General features: G+C 53.1%; 2 protein-coding genes across 6 annotated transcripts in view; one reads left to right on the top strand and one right to left on the bottom strand.

Annotated features, from left to right (window-relative positions):
• Positions 1–2,624: 2,624 nt before the first annotated feature.
• Positions 2,625–17,728, top strand: GIPR (gastric inhibitory polypeptide receptor). 3 transcript variants are annotated; one of them, XM_033844035.2, is made up of 14 exons: positions 2,625–2,746; positions 3,744–3,872; positions 4,211–4,310; positions 4,780–4,887; positions 5,391–5,494; positions 6,188–6,291; positions 6,477–6,621; positions 7,378–7,537; positions 7,746–7,806; positions 8,125–8,194; positions 8,318–8,406; positions 8,499–8,637; positions 10,432–10,473; positions 10,567–10,856. In XM_033844035.2, the coding sequence occupies exons 2-14, from the start codon at positions 3,801–3,803 to the stop codon at positions 10,771–10,773; spliced, it is 1,401 nt and encodes a 466-aa protein (XP_033699926.1). In that variant the 5' UTR covers positions 2,625–2,746; positions 3,744–3,800; the 3' UTR covers positions 10,774–10,856. The 3 variants fall into 3 exon arrangements, with proteins under 3 accessions (XP_033699926.1, XP_073652125.1, XP_073652124.1); XM_073796024.1 differs by lacking the exons at positions 10,432–10,473; positions 10,567–10,856 and adding an exon at positions 17,610–17,728; XM_073796023.1 differs by having other exon boundaries at positions 10,432–10,856.
• SNRPD2 (small nuclear ribonucleoprotein D2 polypeptide) overlaps positions 14,256–17,733 on the bottom strand; it is a 29,482-nt gene continuing 26,004 nt past the window's right edge. For all 3 annotated transcript variants that reach the window (XM_073796036.1, XM_033844187.2, XM_033844188.2), the window contains exon 3: positions 14,256–14,519. In XM_073796036.1, coding sequence (XP_073652137.1) covers positions 14,345–14,519 — 175 coding nt within the window. In that variant the 3' untranslated portion in view covers positions 14,256–14,344. The remainder of the gene's footprint in view (positions 14,520–17,733) is intronic.

The following is a 17,733-nucleotide window of genomic DNA, read 5'->3' on the forward strand; positions in this document are numbered from 1 at the left end:
GAGGGAACAACAGCCTGGAGACCCGGGACCAGGGGACATGGAGAGAGAAAAACAGACAGACACCCTGAGAGGAGATAGGAAAAGAGGGATGAGAAAGGAGAAAGCTTCAAGACAGGCAAGAAGAGACTGACCTGGAGAATGGAGTGAGCAAGAGAGATGAGGAGGGGGCGAAAGGGAACCTGGAGGGAAGAGAAAAGACAGTCTAGCCGACAAGAGCAGAAGACAGACAAACTGAGTGCGGGCTTAGAGGAAAGGAGAAAGGAAACATTCAGACCGAGGAGAGAGGAGATGGCGTGGAGAGAGATGGATGATAGAGAGAGAAGAACAGGGGGACAGGGCAGGGCTGCTTCTCTGCCTGCAGCTTCCAGAAGCGCTGAGCGTGGGGATGGGGGAGGGCCCCTGTGGCCACCCCTGTGGCCCTGGTGCCTCCTCCCCAGACCCTGGGAGACTGTAAAAGCCCTCAGGAGGGCTGAGATGGGCAGGGGTCCAGTCGGGGACCCAGTCATCACCCCTCCTGTCCTTCACGCCCACCCCCCAGCCAGTGCTCTGTTCTGCCCTGTGCTTTCCCAGAGGGACTTGATGAGGGAGGGGCGAGGGGCTCTGAGCCCCGCTGCTCATCTCCCGGCTCCTGCCTTGGTTATCTTTCCTCAGGGTCCCCGTCTTTCAGGCTCTCTCTCCCTCCACCCCTCCCCATCTCCATCTTCCAATTTGTATCTATTCTCTCTCTGTCTTTCTCCCTCTCTTGGTCCCTGTTTTCTCTCCCCTGTTTTGTTTTGTTCTCTCTCTCTCTCTCTCTCTCTCTCTCTCTCTCTCTCTCTCGGTATTTCTCTCTACTTTTTTGTCCTTTTCTATTTCTTTCTCACTATCTGTCTCTCTTAGTCTCTGTCGTCTCTGCCTCTTCCTGTCTCTGCCTTTCTCTGCCTGTCTCTGGTTTTTCTTGGTCCTTGGTTTCTTTTCCTGTCTCTCTCACCACCTCAGTTCCTCTCCCCTGCTTCCCCCTCCTGCCCCCAGCCTCTCTCCTCCCACTTTCCAGCCTCCCCCCACCTTCCCATCCCTAGCAAGTGACCCCCAGGCCCTCTTGAGGCCAAGAAGAGACTCCCTCCCAACTCCAGCCTCTTCCCGAGGTGCCGGGCAATCTCAGACCCCTCCCCTCTCCACTTCAACTGAGCCTTTCCCAGGACCCAGAGGGCGCCAGGAATGTGGGGCAGAGAGCAGGGAGGCCAGCTGGAGGTCAGGAAGCCAGGACCCACCCATGTCAACCCCCCTCCCCCAGACTGGTCTCCTTTTAGCCTCTGGTGCTGGATCTCACGCCACCCTTACTCCCTGCCCCTCCCGGGGCCTCTGGGCCTCAGTTTCTCCTCTGCAAAATGGGCAGGCTCACCTCTGTCCCATTTACCTCACAGCTCCCCAGGGAGTGTGTGCTCATGAATGTTACTAGTATGATTAACGTGCAGGAATTGGTGATTTGTATTAAAGGGGGAAGCGAGTGCTGAGAGCCGGGACGCAGTTTCTAAGCCAAATATTCTCCGCATTTCAGAGCAACGGAAAAGACTGAAAGTGGAGATGGTGAGGGGGCGTGCGATTCAGTGGTGACTGTGACCAGATCACGTGAGGCTATGGGTTCGTGTGTGATCATGGGATGATGATGTGTGATCCTGTGGAAAACTGTGTGACTGTGTGTGACTTGTGAGTGCAGGTGAGGCTGTGATGGAGCGTTGTATGTTTGTATGACCTTAGCACTGGATGTGACTGAGGATGACAGTGTGACAATGTGACACCAGGAGCTCATGAGAGTGTGCCTTAGTGACACTGGGGGAATGTGTGTTGTTGGAATATGACTGTGGACTCTGTAGGTGATTATGTGAAGTGCGTGACTCGATGTGTGAGCGTGTTAATGGGTGGAGTTGTGTAACATTGTGTGTTACCTTCAGATCACGTCATTAAAGGATTGCATGACTGCGTGAGGAACCATATAACTGTCTGCTTTTATTTCGTCGACCATCATTCTTTGAGCCTCTGCTCTATGCCCCAACCTGTGCTGAGTGATGCTGGGGACCCAGTGGTGACTGAGATGCCCTGGCCCTGTCCTCAAGGGGCACACAGGCCAGTGAGGGGAGACAGACAGTGTTTGTGATGTGACCTAGTGATGGTGTGAATGTGTGTGTGATGGACACTGTATCATTGGGACTGTGGGAAGCTGTGATTGTGTTTCCGTGTGAGCAGAGGAGTCCACGCCCCAGGTATGTGGCTGTGTCACTGCGAATGACTGTTAGCCTGTGGGGGAGAGACTTTGGGTCTCTGGGTGTGACGCTGGATTGTAGGACTGTGAATGAACATGAAGAACATGTTCTGTGAGGAACAGTGTGTGAGATTCTGTGTCATGCCTCCCTGCGGCTGGGTGTATGGGATTGTGCGTGACACTGTGTGTGACTGCGACTCCGTGTGCAGTGGCTGAGTGGGGCGGGTGGGACAGTGTGAGAGGCTGTGCACCCTGGGAGGGGGGGTCCTCAGGATGATGACAGTGACTGTTCTCCCACGTGACCCTTGGCTGTGAGTGGCTGTGACACTCACACGCAACTGGCCCCCTGTGCTGGGTCTCTGCCCCGAGCTCCCCCTTCCTGTTCCTTGGCCCGCCCTGGCCCCGCCCCCTCCCACCACCCTAGGCTGTCACCTCTTCCAGAGCCCAGGCGAGGCAGTGGAGGCAGCAGCGTCAGAAGCAAGGGATCGAGAGGAGGGCTGGGGACAGGTGAGGGCTCCCCCCATCCCAGTCCGTTCCCCCTGCCACACGTCCCCCTCAAGTCTCTGGGCCCCTCTTTCTGCATTTCTTAGCCTGTGCTTTTGTCCCTCCGCCCCTCTGTGCCCACAGTCTATATCCTCCTTCTGTCTGTCTCTCAGCATCTCTGTCTCCATGTCTCACAATCTCTGTTTAGCCTCTAGATAGCTCTGTATCTCTGCCTCTTTCTCCCATTCTCTGTATCTCTCTCCACGTCTCTATCTCCTCTTTGTCTCCTAGCCCACATTTTTGTCTCTGTCTTCCTCTGCCTTTTGGTTTCTGGTCTCTTGCTGTGTGTCTCATCCTGTCTGTCTCTGTGTCTCTCAGTCTCTATATTTGTCTCATGTCTCTGTGACTCTGTGTCTTTCTGGGGCTCCAACCGAGATCCTCCTTGCTTTCCCCTTTCCCTACATGGTGCCGGCTGTGGGGTGTTGGGGGTTAGACCGATTTCCAGGCATCTGGACCCCTGCAGACCTAAGAGGGTCTGATGCCTCTCTGGTCCCTAGGAGACGATTGTCCCGCTGACTCTGGGTTTTATCCACAGTAGGGAAAGTTTGATACGGTCGGGTTCCTATCCGCGATTTGAAAACCCTTTGGGAGAGTGGGAACTTCAAGAGTCATTTCAAGCTCCGTGCCCGCCTCTCCAAGGTGGTCTCCAGGTTCCCCGGAGTCTCTAGGTCTATACTCCGGGTGACACTGGCGCTTTTGCCCAGCGCGGCTCTAAGGCAACCGCACTCTCAGCAAACACCCCCCTTCTACCGCCGCTGCCCCAGAAACAGCCGGGAGCGGGCCCGGGAGTCAGGTGTTGGATCTCGGTCTCCGCCCACTCCTCACAACTCCCGCCCCCCGCCCCAAATCACCACTCTTGGGGGAGGGGGCGCTGCCTCCGGGTACTTGAATCCCTCTGCGTGGTGGCGCTGGGGCTGGGGGAGGGGGGCGGCGGCTCCTGATTCTGCCCTCGGACCCCCAGAGCCGGCTGCCCTTGCGTGACCGGACCCGTCGCCCCCCATGCCCTGCCTCTCACACGATGCCGAGCTGTCCACCCTGGTGGCTGCTACTGCTGCTCTCGCTGTCGGAGCCGCTGCTCCGGAGGGCGGAGGTGAGAACCCGAGGAGCCAAGGAGCTCAAGGCTTGGAGGGATGTCTGGGGCCGGCTTTTACGGCTTATCCCACTGGGAAGATTGTTTTAAGACCTCGCCGCCTCCTTCCCGTAAATTTCCTGAAGGTTTTCAGTTCCCCACAGCAACTCCCCTGGTGGTTTCTAGGCACCCCTCAAGACTTAGAAGAGGTTTCTAAGCCACCCAAGACTCCTGAGCAAAACAGGACAGCCCCTCCAAGTCCCTCTAAGGTGTTTCTGGCCCTCAGGAACCACGCTGCCTGGGAGCAGGGGTCAGCGCGGGGCGGGTTTGGGGGGGTCCACCTTTCTCTCTTTTTGTAGGCAGGCTCTGAGGGGCAGACGGCGGGAGAGCTGTACCAGCGTTGGGAACGGTACCGCAGGGAGTGCCAGGCGACACTGGAGGCTGCGGCGCCCCCAGCAGGTGTTACTGGGGTGGAGATCTGGGAGCAAGAGAAGGTCTGGGGCTGAGAGGGGTGGGCTTGAGGCCGGCCTAGGACTGATCCGCGGGGCCTGAGAGAAGTCTGTGTTAAATGTGGGCGGCGTGGGAGTGGCCTGAGATGAACCTTGAAAAGGGAGGGGTCTTGGGCGAGGCCTATACTAGGTGGGTGGGACCTAGAGTGGACCGCGAAGAGGGAGTTTGGGGTGGAGCCTAGGAAGGGCCTTGCAGAGTGGGAAGCATCTGCGGCGGGAACTTGCTTGGTGGAAGGAGCCCAGAGCAGGGTTCGGAAGGTGGGCGGGGCCACAGCTGGTGGGAGGAGCTGTGACGGAGCAGGGACCCGACCACTCCAGGTGGGCGGGGCTGGGGCAGGGCTTGTGTGTGGAAGGCGGAGAAGTATTGGGCGAGAGGTACAGAAGGTCCACCCGACATCTGGCCCCCACGCCCACCCCAGGCCTCGCCTGTAACGGGTCCTTTGATATGTACGTCTGCTGGGACCACACTGCACCCAATGCCACTGCCCGTGCGTCCTGCCCCTGGTACCTGCCCTGGAACCGCCATGGTGAGCTGCCTCGTGGACACCGGGCCCTCCCCTGACACAAACAGCTCTCTTTTAACCCTGACCCCAGACACCACTGCCCCGCAGCAATCCTGCTCCTCTTTGTCCGGCTGGGTGTCTCCTTCTGTCTGTCCACCCCTGGCTGGGTCACCGCATAATGCCCCTTCTCTGTCTCTGTATCTCTCTGAGGACCACAACGTTCTTATTTTCTCTCCTTTTCATGAGTCTGTTTCTGCACATCTTGGTCTTCCTTGCCTAACTAGCTGTGTGACCTAGGGTAGTTTATTTAATTTCTTTACGTCTCACTTTCCTCGTTTGTAAAATGATGTTTATGATAGTACCAAGTTCACAGGCTTGTTATGAATATTAAATTAATTGATACGTGTATAATGCTACATAAGGGTTTATCATCATCATATCACTGGATCTCTCTCTGCCTTCGTCTCACAATTTGTCTTTCTGCCTCCATCTCTGTGCCTCTGATCCCCTCCCTTGTTTCCCCACAGTGGCTGCAGGCTTTGTCCTCCGCCATTGTGGCAGTGATGGCCAATGGGGACCTTGGAGAGACCATTCTCAGTGTGAGAACCCAGAGAAGAATGGGGTTTTTCAGGTAAGAAGAGGAGAGGGATTCAGGGTAGGATGTCCAGACATAGGCAGAAAGCAGCCTCAGACAGAGCCTCAAACCCCTGGTACTGTTCAGGACTCTGGGTTCCAAGTGATAGAAATTCAGGTCCTTGTTTGAAGGAGAAAGAAAAAGAAATATATTGGCTTCTGTGATTGAAAAGTATAAGGCTACAGCTTCAGGCAGAGCTGGATCTGGGTGCTAAAATGATGTAGTTGGGAATCTCACCATATTGTTCCTCTGTTTTTCTGTATGATGGTGTCCTCTTCTCTGTGGAGTGGAAAAAGTGGCTCTCACTGGCACCAGGCTCACATTCCACCTACCAAGCAACAATGTAGGAAGACTGAGTTTTTGTCTCAATAGCTCTAACTTTATGTCCCAGGACTGACTGTCATTGGCCTGATTTGGGTCATATAACTGCCCTCGACTAATCATTGTGTGTGTGTGTGTGTGTGTGTGTGTGTGTGTGTGTGGTGTAGTGTTAGATAGAATGCTTTGATTGGCTGGTCACATGCCCAGACTTGGAGTTGAGGGGCGGAGTGCCCCACTCAGACAATGGTAGGTGGATCCCCAAAGGAACACTGGGGTGTGGGGTACAAAGAGCAGATATCTCTCCAGCACCTTTGTGGCCCTAGGGGAAGAACTGAGCTCTGTTTCTGGGTCTTCCTGCCCCACCCCCAGGACCAAAGGCTCAGCTTGGAGCGGCTGCAGGTTGTGTACACCGTGGGCTACTCCCTGTCCCTTGCCACACTGCTGCTCGCCTTGCTCATCTTGAGTTTCTTCAGGTGGGAACCCCAGCCCTGAGCGGAGGCAGCAGAGACTGGGCTTCAGTTCTCCCAGTAAGATGGGGTAGTCAGGCTCCACCGGCAACAAGCATTTAATGGTGGTTCCGTGGGAAGGGCTGGGGGGTAGTTTAAGGGACTCTGTGTGGCCAAGGCCAGGTCCTCAGACTGCCTTCCCAATCCCCCAGGCGGCTGCGCTGCACTCGCAACTACATCCACATCAACCTGTTCATGTCTTTCATGCTGCGGGCAGCAGCCATCCTCACCCGAGACCGTCTGCTTCCTCCACCTGGCCCCTACCCTGGGGATCAGGCTCCTATCCTGTGGAACCGGGTGAGCACCGTCTCTCTCTTTCTCAAATTGGGATTCTCTCTCCTCTGGTGAGGCCAGAGGGTTTCCATTCCATTTACTACCTCCTACCCTATCGACAGTTAATCTCTCTTGACCCTTCCAACACAATTGGAGAGGGACCCTCCCAACTCGGCCTCCCCCATCATTGAACTCTCCCACCCCATCACCTCCTCTATTGGAATTTTCCATTCCCGTTCTCTCAGTATCTCACCCATCGTTGGACTTTCGCACCAATGAGAGAAATCCCCTGCTAGAGGTGAGAAGGTGGCAGGATGGGAGAAACTAACTAGTGGGGGGATTTGGTAGATACCAATTTGTTCCTGAGAGACAAGGTGGGAGAGACTAAACTCTAGGGACAGCGGGGAGGAAACCTATTAAGTTGGGCCATACCAATTGTTAAAAAGCCAAGGGGTGGGAGAGTCCATATGCTGGCGGGACATGAGAGAAAACTTTTGAGAGGTGGAGTAGTTGAGTGGAATTCTTAGAAGGAGATGGGGTGGGAGAGGCCATATTTGGGGGGATCTGGGGGGAACTCTGATAGCAAGATGTAAGATACCAATTAAAGATGTTAGAGTGGGAGAGTTCATATAGGGAAAGAGAATAGGGCGAGAGAAACCAAAACGACATCATCCTTTGGTGATATAGAATGAGAGGAGTATATTTGATGTCAAGAGACGACAAGAGATGGGGGTGGAGGGGGCCCTGACTGCCCCCTTCTCTTGTCTGGCCACCCCCTAGGCCCTAGCTGCCTGTCGCACGGCCCAGATCTTGACCCAGTACTGCGTGGGTGCCAACTACACGTGGCTGCTGGTGGAGGGCATCTACCTGCACAGCCTCCTGGTGCTTGTGGGAGGCTCCGAGGAGGGCCACTTCCGCTGCTACATGCTCCTCGGCTGGGGTGAGCCCCGACCCTGTCCCCTGCCCAGCCCAGCGCGCCTCCCCTCTCCCCAGCTACCCTGCTGGTCTACCTCAGGGGGTCTCCTCTCCTCTCTAGGCTTCTGCCTCCCCTTCCCGGCGGGGGAATTCCTCGGGTCTTGGGCCTGGCGGGGCCCGTGCGCGCTCTGACAGCTGCGGCGGGGTGGGGGGCGGGGGTTGGGTCTGCACAGGGGCCCCCGCACTTTTCGTCATTCCTTGGGTGATCGTCAGGTACCTGTACGAGAACACGCAGTGAGTCGTGGGTCTGGGGCGGGGCTTGGGAGGTGGGCGGAGCTTTGAGGGACGCGGGAGGGGTGCGATGGAAACGTGGGGAGGTTCTAATTGCACCCAGGGACCTGGGTGGGTTCTGAAGGAACAGGTCGCTTAGCAAGTTGGGTTCCAGGACTACGGGAAGGGGAGGGATGAGGGCTGGGCCTAAGTAGTAGCGGGCGGGGCTTTAAGGAAATGTGGGTGTGGCGTTAAGGAAGGTGGGCGGGGCCTGGGAGTTCAAGTGCTTAATTCGTCGAGCCTAAGGTTTTCTGTCCCTTAGCTCTACTCCCCCTCCTCCAGGTGCTGGGAGCGGAACGATATCAAGGGCATTTGGTGGATTATAAGGACCCCTATCCTGCTAACCATCTTGGTACGGCCGGCCCCACCTCTTTCAGGCTGGTCTCAGGGATTTCCTGTCCTGGGAAGCCGGGGCGGTGGGGGGTAGGCCTGAGAGGGGGGAACTGGCTCAGTCTCTCTCTCTCTCCCCCCGCAGATTAATTTTCTCATCTTTATCCGCATCCTTGGCATCCTCGCGTCAAAGCTGAGGACGCAACAGATGCGCTGCCCAGACTACCGACTGAGGTGAAGGAGGGCAGTGGGGACGGAGGGGAAGGTGGCTGGGTGCAAGATGGGGGACCCGGGGCCGTGGGACCACTGCCACCCTCTACCCCCAGGCTGGCTCGCTCCACGCTGACGCTGGTGCCCCTGCTGGGCGTCCACGAGGTGGTGTTTGCTCCTGTGACTGAGGAACAGGCCCGGGGTGCCCTGCGCTTGGCCAAGCTCAGCTTTGAGATCTTCCTCAGTTCTTTCCAGGTGCTTAAGCAGGGGCTACGCCCTTTGACTTGGGGCCCTCCTACTCAGAGGGGCACGAGGGTTACAATCATCCTCTGGCGCAGCCACAGAATGGGGTGTGAAGATGGGATTTTGTTCATTCATTCTACACAAAATACTGAGCTAGCGCCGTCCCCGGGCTGGGGAAGCAGCAGAGAGGAGACAGGAGACCAGGCAGCCCCAGCAGTACTGCCTCCCGGTTAAGATAGAGGGCTTTGAGGCCAGCCAGGGCTGGGGCCAAATTTGGGTTGTCACTCCCAGCTCTGTGGCCTTCACCTCAGGGCCAGGGCAAGGGTGAGGCATCTGAAGTACCTAAAGCGCAAATTTTAAGGAAGTGCTCCCTGAAGTTGAAGGCCCACCCTGTCCGTGCTTGCCCTACCCTAGCCTCCACCCTGCTTTTTACCTTGTTGGGCCTCAGTTTTCTCATCTCTAAAGTGGGGACAACACTTGTCTCATTTCATAAGGCTGTTCATTCATCACATTCAGCAAAACTTTATTGAGCACTTACTATGTACCAAGCACTCTTCCAGGCTTACTATGGGGATACAGCCAAGAACCAAATGGTGCCTGCCCTCTAGTGAGAGAGACAGATGCTGAAGATACTATATAAGTAAAATATACAGAATGTCAGATGGTGAGACATGCCTAAAGGAGAGGGGAAGAAAGCAAGAAAACAGAGATGAGGAGCCAACAAAGAAGGATGGGGTTATAGACAGGGGGTCAGGGAAGGCCTCGCTGAAAAGACACTGGAGCAGAGACCCAAAGATGAGGGAACAAGCCAGGAAGATATTTGGGAAAAATGTTCCAGAAAGAGAAATGTGAAGTGCAAGATCCCTGAGGTGGGAGAGAGTACCTGTCATGATGGAAGAAGGTCAGCATGCCTCAGCAGGGGGAGCCAGTGAGACCAAGCGGGGGTGGTGGTGGGGGGAAGGACAGAGGTGAGATACCTGGGCAGATCCTTGAGCCAAACGAGGACTTTGGCTTTTCCTCTGAGTGAGGTGGGAGCCAAGAGGGCAGAGGGACGTGATCAGAGTTAGATATTAAAAGGATCGTGGAAAGTGATAAGAAATATCTTAATAATTACACATAAAATAATTGTCTTGCATTAATATATCAATTACTTTCTTAATTATAAATATACTTTATATTTATTTAAATTTATATTTAAAATATGTATAAATTTATATAAATATAAAACTAATTCTTTATTAAAGTTTATAAGTAGGGAATTCCATGGCGGTCCAGTAGTTAGGACTCCGTGCCTTCACTGATGAGGGCCTGGGTTCGATCCCTGGTTGGGGAACTAAGATCCCACAAGCCGCACAGTGTGGCTAAATAAATAAAATCATGTAGTAAGTTATGATAAAATTCAGAAAAAGGTTTAACTATGTGCCACGCACTACGGCTTCTTGCATATTAATAATACCTCAATTCTCACGACCACCACTGTATTATTACTCCATTTTCCAGATAAAGAAACTGAGTCACAGAGGGGTTAAGCAGCTTACCCAAGTGGGGAAGAAAGTGGGGAAGCGGTGATCACATCCAAGCAGGCTCCCTCCCGGGTCACTTGTTCTTAACCTCCAGCCCTGATTGCTCAGCAAACTGGCGAGGGCAAGGGGGGATTCGGGAGCCAGGGAGAAGGTGACTGCAATAGTGTAGGACCAGGGTGGCGGCAGGCGAGGTGGTTTGGGGCCTGGAAGGGGTCAGAGCTCATTAAGGGGTGTTTATAACCCTGCCCCTGCCCCCAATTTAACACCGCACCTCCTCTGGCAGGGCTTTCTGGTCAGCGTCCTCTACTGCTTCATCAACAAGGAGGTAGGGAGAGCCCCGGCCCGCCGCCCACGCCCTCTGCCGGCCGCGCAGGGAATGGCGCGCCCCGCGCCGCCTCTGAGCGCTGTCCCGTTGCAGGTGCAGTCGGAGATCCGGCGGGGCTGGCACCAATGCCGCCTGCGCCACAGACTCGGCGAAGAGCCGTGCCAACCCCCCGAGCGCGCCTTCCGGACCCTGCCCTCGGGTTCCGGCCCCGGCCAGGTCGCCGCCGGCCGCGCTCTGTGCTCGAGGACACTCCCAGGTCCTGGGGGTGAGGCCAGCCATGTCTTAGAAAGTTACTGCTAGGCTGCGGGATTCTTGGGTCCATTCAATTAGCACGTATTTATTGAGCGCTTGCTGTGTACCAGGCCTGGTGTGGAGAGCGCTGGGGAAATGGGGAGGCGCGGGGGCGGGGGCGGAGGGGAAGGAAACAGAAGACAAGGTCCCTATTCTCCTAGAAATCACAACTGAGTGGGGAAACAGACCGTGAGGATAAACCAAGTTACATATACGCTGCGGAACGGCTTATAAAGAAAAGTTAGAAGGGGACCTAGTGTGGTCTGGGGCATCTCTGAGGAAGTGACATTTAAGCCATGCCTGAAAGAGGTGAAGGAGACACCTTTGGAAAGAATTCGCGGCGAGATTCTAGGCAGAAGGAAGCACATCTGCGAAGGCCCTGGGGCGGGAAGGAGCTTGGCGGTGTCTGAGGAACAGAGAGGAGGCCTGCGTGTCTGGAGTGGGGTGAGTCAGAGCCAACAGATGGAGAGAGAAGTGGGACAGGGCAGAAGAGTGGGAATTTTATTTCAGGTGCACTGAAGGTTCTTTGGAGCGGCTCCTAATGGAGTGGGCTAAGTTTTTTAAACAGATCCCTCTGTCTGCCCTCTGGGGCAACAGATTATTAGGGGCAAGGGTGGCAGCTGGGAGCCCAGGGAGGAGGCTAATGCAGGTGGGAGGTGATGTTGGCTGGACCAGGGTGGTGGCCACATAGGGTGTGAAACAGTTAGATTCTAGAGCTGTTTTAAAGGTAGAACTGAGAGGACTTGCCGAGGAAGGAGAGAAGCCAGGGAAGACTTCTCATTTGGGGCTGGAGAGAGGAAAGAGGGAGATGGGGTTCAGGGTGGGGAGAACCAATAGTGCTCTTTGGACATGTTAAGCTGGGAATAAGGGTCTGGAGCTCACAGGAGAGGTCAGAGTGAGAGACAGAAATATGAGTGGCACTGGGGTCCAGAGAGGAGGATTCTGTGTGTAGATATCAACATGGGCAATTCAGGGCAGGTGTCAGAGCTGAAACCTACATCCAGGGAGGCCAAGACCACTGCTAGCTGGAGTGTGTGGACACACATGTATACCCTTCTTGGTGGCTCCTGGGAACTAGGAGAATTAGGAGGAAAGCCAGCAGTCTCACTGTCGCTGGACCACCTGTACACATGCAAGACCCTCACTCCTAAATCCCTCCCCCACATAGACACACACTTAGATTCAGTTGGTACCTGGGTGTTGTCCATTCTTTTCCTTGGGGTCCCCAGCTCCCTGGACAGATATGGCCCATGGTCGCTGAACTCAGAGTCCTTTCAAGCATGTGGTCCTGCTGGGCCCCTCTTGTGGGTTCTGGGAAGGTGGGGGCCTAGGGCTGGGCCCTTGTAAATAAAGCATGAGAAACAGTTGTTTTTTGTGGGGGTGGGGGGTGGGAAAATCTTCTTGGCCAGGCCATAAGGGAAATGACAGAGGCGGGCTGTGTGGCCAGATGCCGGGGTTGGCCTTGCACCCTCTGGAGAGCAGTACTGCTCAACTTCAGCCACGTGTTGCCAAGAGATCATGGACACCATGCTGCCACCATCCTCCATGCCTAAGAGAACGTTCCCAGCTGGGAACGTTCATGTGATCTCCTGTTATTTAAACTATTTACAATGTGTATGATTAAAAATTGTGTGTGTGCCAAACATTTTCTGAGAGCTGCTTCTCCAGAAAGGTAGTGTAGAAATAATAAAGCTGCAGGAACCAGCCTAGTTCAAATCTTAGTTTTTGGCTACTGATTAGCTGTGTGACTTGGGGAAAATTCCTAACCTCTCTGTGCCTAAGTTTCACTTCTGGAAAATGGGAATAATGATGGTACCAACATCCTAGGGTTGCCTGAGATTCCAATGAGTAACTCTTAGGATACTGCCTGGTGCATGCAGCACACTTGGCCAGTTTGCCTAGTGCTTTTCCTGCAACCTGTTTTCACTTTCACTCACCGTAACGGAAGCGGGGATTAGAGACCATTTGGGCAGTGGGTTGGGTAAAGAGATGAGGAAATTCAGATTGATGCCAGGCAGGGGAGTCCTAGGCTAGAATCTTTGCTGCCAGCCTGCAAGGCAGGGAAAGGAATTCCTATTTCCCGGGGAGAACAGGAGGAATGTGGGGCAGGGATTCGAACTGTGACCCCGGGGCTTGTGCTGTCCCAGCTCCTGCACAAGAACCAAATCCTGGGGGTAAGTTTCCCGCGGCAGCATCATTCCCCACACTGTTATGGCTCCATCCTGCTCCCCGACAGTCATGAGGGCTTGGCTCCCTGGGTTTGAACTTGGCTCCATTGTCTCCTGAGCAATCCTGGGCAAGTCACCTACCTTCTCTGGGCCTCGGCTGTCTCATCTGTAAAATGGGGTACCTCTAGCATCTATCCCCCAGATGGTTGTTCAAATTAGATGTGAACCACTCAGTAAACATGAGCCTTTATTACCTCACAGCCATTGCCTTGCATGTGTCAGGCCTTCTCCTGCTGCAGGGTCCTCAGCTCTGTCGCTAACGGGATCATGGCTGCGCCTTCCACAGCTCAGTGTGTCAGACAACTCATTCGACCCTGACCTCAGACTTGCAAACTGCACCAGCCTGGCACTTGGCCTTATCTGGAGAACACAGATAAAGATGCAGAGACAGAACACAGAGAGAGCTGGAGGGCCGGGGCGGGGGGGGGGCGGAGCATGATGTATGTGCGTCAGAGAAAGACAGGGATTTCTCTTAATCCACCCACAATAAGTAAGGTCCCCGTTTCCCACCTCTATCTCCCTACATTTGTCAGAATTTCTCTCAAGGGTAGTTAAGCTGTGATTTGAGGGCAGCAGAGTTCAGGGGCTAGGCCACAGGCTCAGGAGCAGGGTGGGTTTGAATGGCGGCATCACCACTTCCTGGCTGGATACCCCTGGGGAGGCGCCATCACCTCTTTGTGCCCCAGTCCCCGCCTCCGGAATTGGAAGTAATAAATCACAGTGCCTGCTCAGAGTTGTTAGGAAGTCTGAACAGCACAGAGTGCAGGGCCTGGCAACCGCACAGGTCAGGTGTCAGCTACAAATGCTGTTGGTATTGAGTACTAACTGCTTTAACTGCAGCTCTTTCTCCTGTCAGTGAGGGCAGCTTGGGGGCTCTTCTGGGCATGGCTGTGTCCCCGGCATTGCAACACAGGGCTGGGCACAGAGCAGGCACTTGGGGGAATGTCTGACTGAACAAATGGAAAAAAAAAAAAAAGACTGAAAGAAATTTTGAGTGAAACCGACTTACTGAGAGGTGGGGAGAAGGAAGAGAAAGAGAAAATGACGAGAAGCTAGAACAAATTAAAGCACAAAAGGCAGCAAAAGCTCCCTCTGCCCAACCAATTCACTTCACAGAAGGGGAAAGTCAGGCCTGGAAGGGGCAGAGACCAGGCCTCTTCACCTGCTCAGAGAGGTCCCAATCCCTGTGCTTGGCCCCATGCCCGGCTGCCCCCCTCCTGGGTCTGCCCCACTCTCTAGGCCCTGTGAACAGACAGAGGCCACTAGAAAAAACACATGACTTTATTATTCCCAGCACAAAGGGCAGGTCTTTGCAAGACGAGGGGTAAGTTCTGACGGCAGGGAGGAGGCCCCTACTTGCCGGCGATGAGCGGGTTCCGCAGGACCACAATGACCGAGTCCCCGCGCAAGAACATTTTTGAGATGTAGCGGTCCTTGTTGACTGGCTTGGACTTCTTCTTGCCCTTGCCACTCTTGGGGACTTCGGTCCACATCTCCTTCACGTTCTCCAGCACCATGTTGCAGTGCCTGGTGGGCAGAAGGAGGCATCAGGAATTAGAGGGAGCCTCCTGACCCCCTCCTCTGTGCAGCACTGCCACTTCCTCCATCAGCGTGGCATGGGGGAAGGTGCAGGCCCGGGACCAGGATGGCTGGGGCTCCAAGGCCACCTCTGCAAGTCCTCAGCTTGAAGCTTGGGCAAAGGACTTCACTCCTCTGTGCCTCAGTTTCCTCCTCTCTATAATGGAGACATTCATGGTGCCTACCTCCTAGGGCTGTTGTGAAGATTAAATGCATCAATACAGTATTCTTGTCAAGTACTTAGAACAGGGCCTGGCACAGGATAAAGGTAAATGAAATGGTGCTCCTTGTGCTTTTTAACTCTGAGTACTTCTGGTGGCATAAGCAAAGGTACAACTTCTCTTTGGAGAACCAGAGGTCCCTGGGGCCTGAGGCCGGTACATGACGCCTCCACTCCAGTCCTGCTTTCTGTCCCTGTCCTCAGGGTGCTGGGTGGGCACGTGTGACGACAGTATGGATTAGCTCAGTCAACAAACGCTTGCAATGAATACAACAATGAATAAAAGAGATAATATCCCTGCCCTCATGGGGTCTGCAGTCTAGTGAGGGGAGAAGAACACTAAATAAGTAAACAAAGACACCTGTAATATACTGTCAGGTGGTAGCAAGTGCTATGAAGAAAAATTAAAGCAAGGTAAAGGGATAGGAGGATACAGGGAAATATTACCAAGCGTAAGAAAGATGAGGGGGCTTCCCTGGTGGCGCAGAGGTTAAGAATCCACCTGCCAATGCAGGGGACACAGGTTCGGGCCATGGTCCGGGAAGATCCCACATGTTGCGGAGCAACTAAGCCTGGACGCCACAACTACTGAAGCCTCCGCGCCTAGAGCCCACGCTCCGCAACAAGAGAAGGCACTGCAGTGAGAAGCCCATGCAGCGCAACGCAGAGTAGCAACGAAGACCCAACGCAGCCAAAAATAATAAATAATAAGTAAATTTATTAAAAAAAAGAAAGATGAGGAAGCTCGTGAGGAGCACATGAGGAAGCTCTGTGCCTTGCTATGCAGTAACCTCCAGGAGATACTGCTGAGTGAAAAAGGCAAGGGAGGGAACAGGATGCATGGAAAGCAACCTTCTGTAGGAAAAAAGTGGGTAGGAAAAACATACATTCCACCACCTGGTTGTGCAATACTAAATTCTTGAAATACACCTAAAGACTGGTGGCAGTGGGGTGACCTAGGTAGACTGGAGACAAACCAGATGGAAACTTTTCATTGGACTGTTATTACTGTTTTGGAAATCATGTGAATATATTACCAATTCAGAGAAAATACGTTAAAAAAAGGAAATAGCATACCAATATGGGAACATTTCCAAGGTATATTGTTAAGTGAAAAAATCAAGGTCTAAACGGCGTGGCATGCCATTAGTAGTGACTTAAAAATAAATAAAAAGCACCCTCCTGTATCTACATGTATGATGTTCTGTGCAAGTAATCCTCCTGGAGGAGACCTGAGAAATTAGCCATGATGGGTCCCCGGGGAGGGCAACTGGTACATGGAGAGGGAAGACTTGCTCTTCATTGGGTGCCTTTTGTATTTTTCAAATTTTGCATCCATCGCTCACTCAAGAAAGTAACATAATTAAGTAAATAAAGTGGTTAAGAAAACCCTAGCTAACTTGCAGTGATGTTCTCAGACCACTGATTTGTGTGAAAAAACAAGATGCAACAGAGCACACAGATGATTCTATCTTAAAAACAATATTATGACAGATCAATTATGCCTCAATAAAGCTGTTAACTACCACCACAAGGGAGTCTCTGGGTGAATCAAACATGGCAGGACACATACTAGGGTGGTAGGCTAGGTGGGGAGAGGGATGAGAGGATGATATGGGGGCACAGGAGGAAGCTAGGGGAAAAGGAAAGAGTCAACTTAAAAAATTATATTTATATATATATATATGCACCACCTTGAGCACTTACCATATAGGCACTCACCAGGCCCCTTTAAGCACTTTCTAAGCATTAACCCATCAATCCTCCCTGCATCTCACCCCCAGGAGGTAAACACTGACTGGTTTACTAGTTCTCTCCAGCTTCTAGAGCAGGAAACTGAGCATAGTGGGATGAAGTGACTCACCCAAGGTCACAGAGTCTGGAAGTGGCAGAGCCTGTGTTCGAATCCAGACCTATCTGCCTCCTGTACCCGGCACTTCCTGTTGTTCTCATTCTCATTTTATTCAAGGGGAAACTAAGGCTGAGTGAAAGACTTGTTCATGGTCACATAAAAGCTAGTGGCAAAAGCATTCCAGGAGTAAGTTTCATCACACCACTGTGAGGAAAGCACTTCCCAAATGCTAACTAAAGGCTGCAGGTCGTATGTTTACTGAGCATTTATTATGTGTTAGGTACTGAGCCAAGTGCTCTTCATACATAATATCATTTAAGCCTCACAACTGTTCTGAGGGGTATTATTATGATGCATATTTCACAGATAAGGAAACTGAGGCCCAGAGAGGAAAAATCATTTGCTGCTCCCTATGGCTGAAACACTCAGACCCTAGCTTGCACCTTCATTTTATTCATACCTGTCCACCGTTGCGTCTTCCTTTGAGGCCTCCCATGTTATCTACCCAAGACAGCACCTCCTTCCTGGTACTTCAAACTCTTACCTGGCTTTACTTTTCTGCATAGAATTTATAATCACTTGTCTTTATGACATTATTTACATGTTTGCTGTCGGCTTCCCTGCCTACAGCATAAGCTCCCTGAGTATAGGAACCATGTTTGTTTCCATCATTGCCGTATCTCTGGAGCCTAAAACAGTACCTGACCCAGGTGGACGCTCTCATTATGCAATAACTGCAAAAAAACTGATTAAGAGCTCTGGGTGCCAAATGCTCAACTTCTAACGACTTACTACGTTTCACATATGTTAAGTGATTGAATCTTTGCAACCACCATGATTACTGCCACTGTACGGACAAGATAAAGTCACTTGCCAAAGGTCACATGGCTGTTAAGAGGCAGAGCTGGGACATGAGCCCAGGAAGACTGGCTCCCAAGTACATGACCATAACCACTGTGCTTCACAGCTGGAGGGACAACGATAGACCACCACATCTTGAGGTCCTGAGATGCTTCTGCCCTGGGCTTCGGACTGGAGCTGGGACTGCTTCTCCAGGCCTGGAAAGAACACCTCCCCAGACCCAGGCGTTT

This window comes from Tursiops truncatus, chromosome 19 (assembly GCF_011762595.2).
Source record: "Tursiops truncatus isolate mTurTru1 chromosome 19, mTurTru1.mat.Y, whole genome shotgun sequence".
Classification (NCBI taxonomy): Eukaryota; Metazoa; Chordata; class Mammalia; order Artiodactyla; family Delphinidae; genus Tursiops; species Tursiops truncatus.

Coding starts and splice junctions, on each gene's coding strand:
- GIPR (XM_073796023.1), top strand. CDS start 3,801: ATGCCGAGCTGTCCACCCTGGTGGCTGCTACTGCTGCTCTCGCTGTCG. Junction 5,495..6,187: donor AGAAGAATGGGGTTTTTCAG/GTAAGAAGAGGA, acceptor CCCCACCCCCAG/GACCAAAGGCTCAGCTTGGA. Junction 7,807..8,124: donor TACCTGTACGAGAACACGCA/GTGAGTCGTGGG, acceptor CCCCTCCTCCAG/GTGCTGGGAGCGGAACGATA.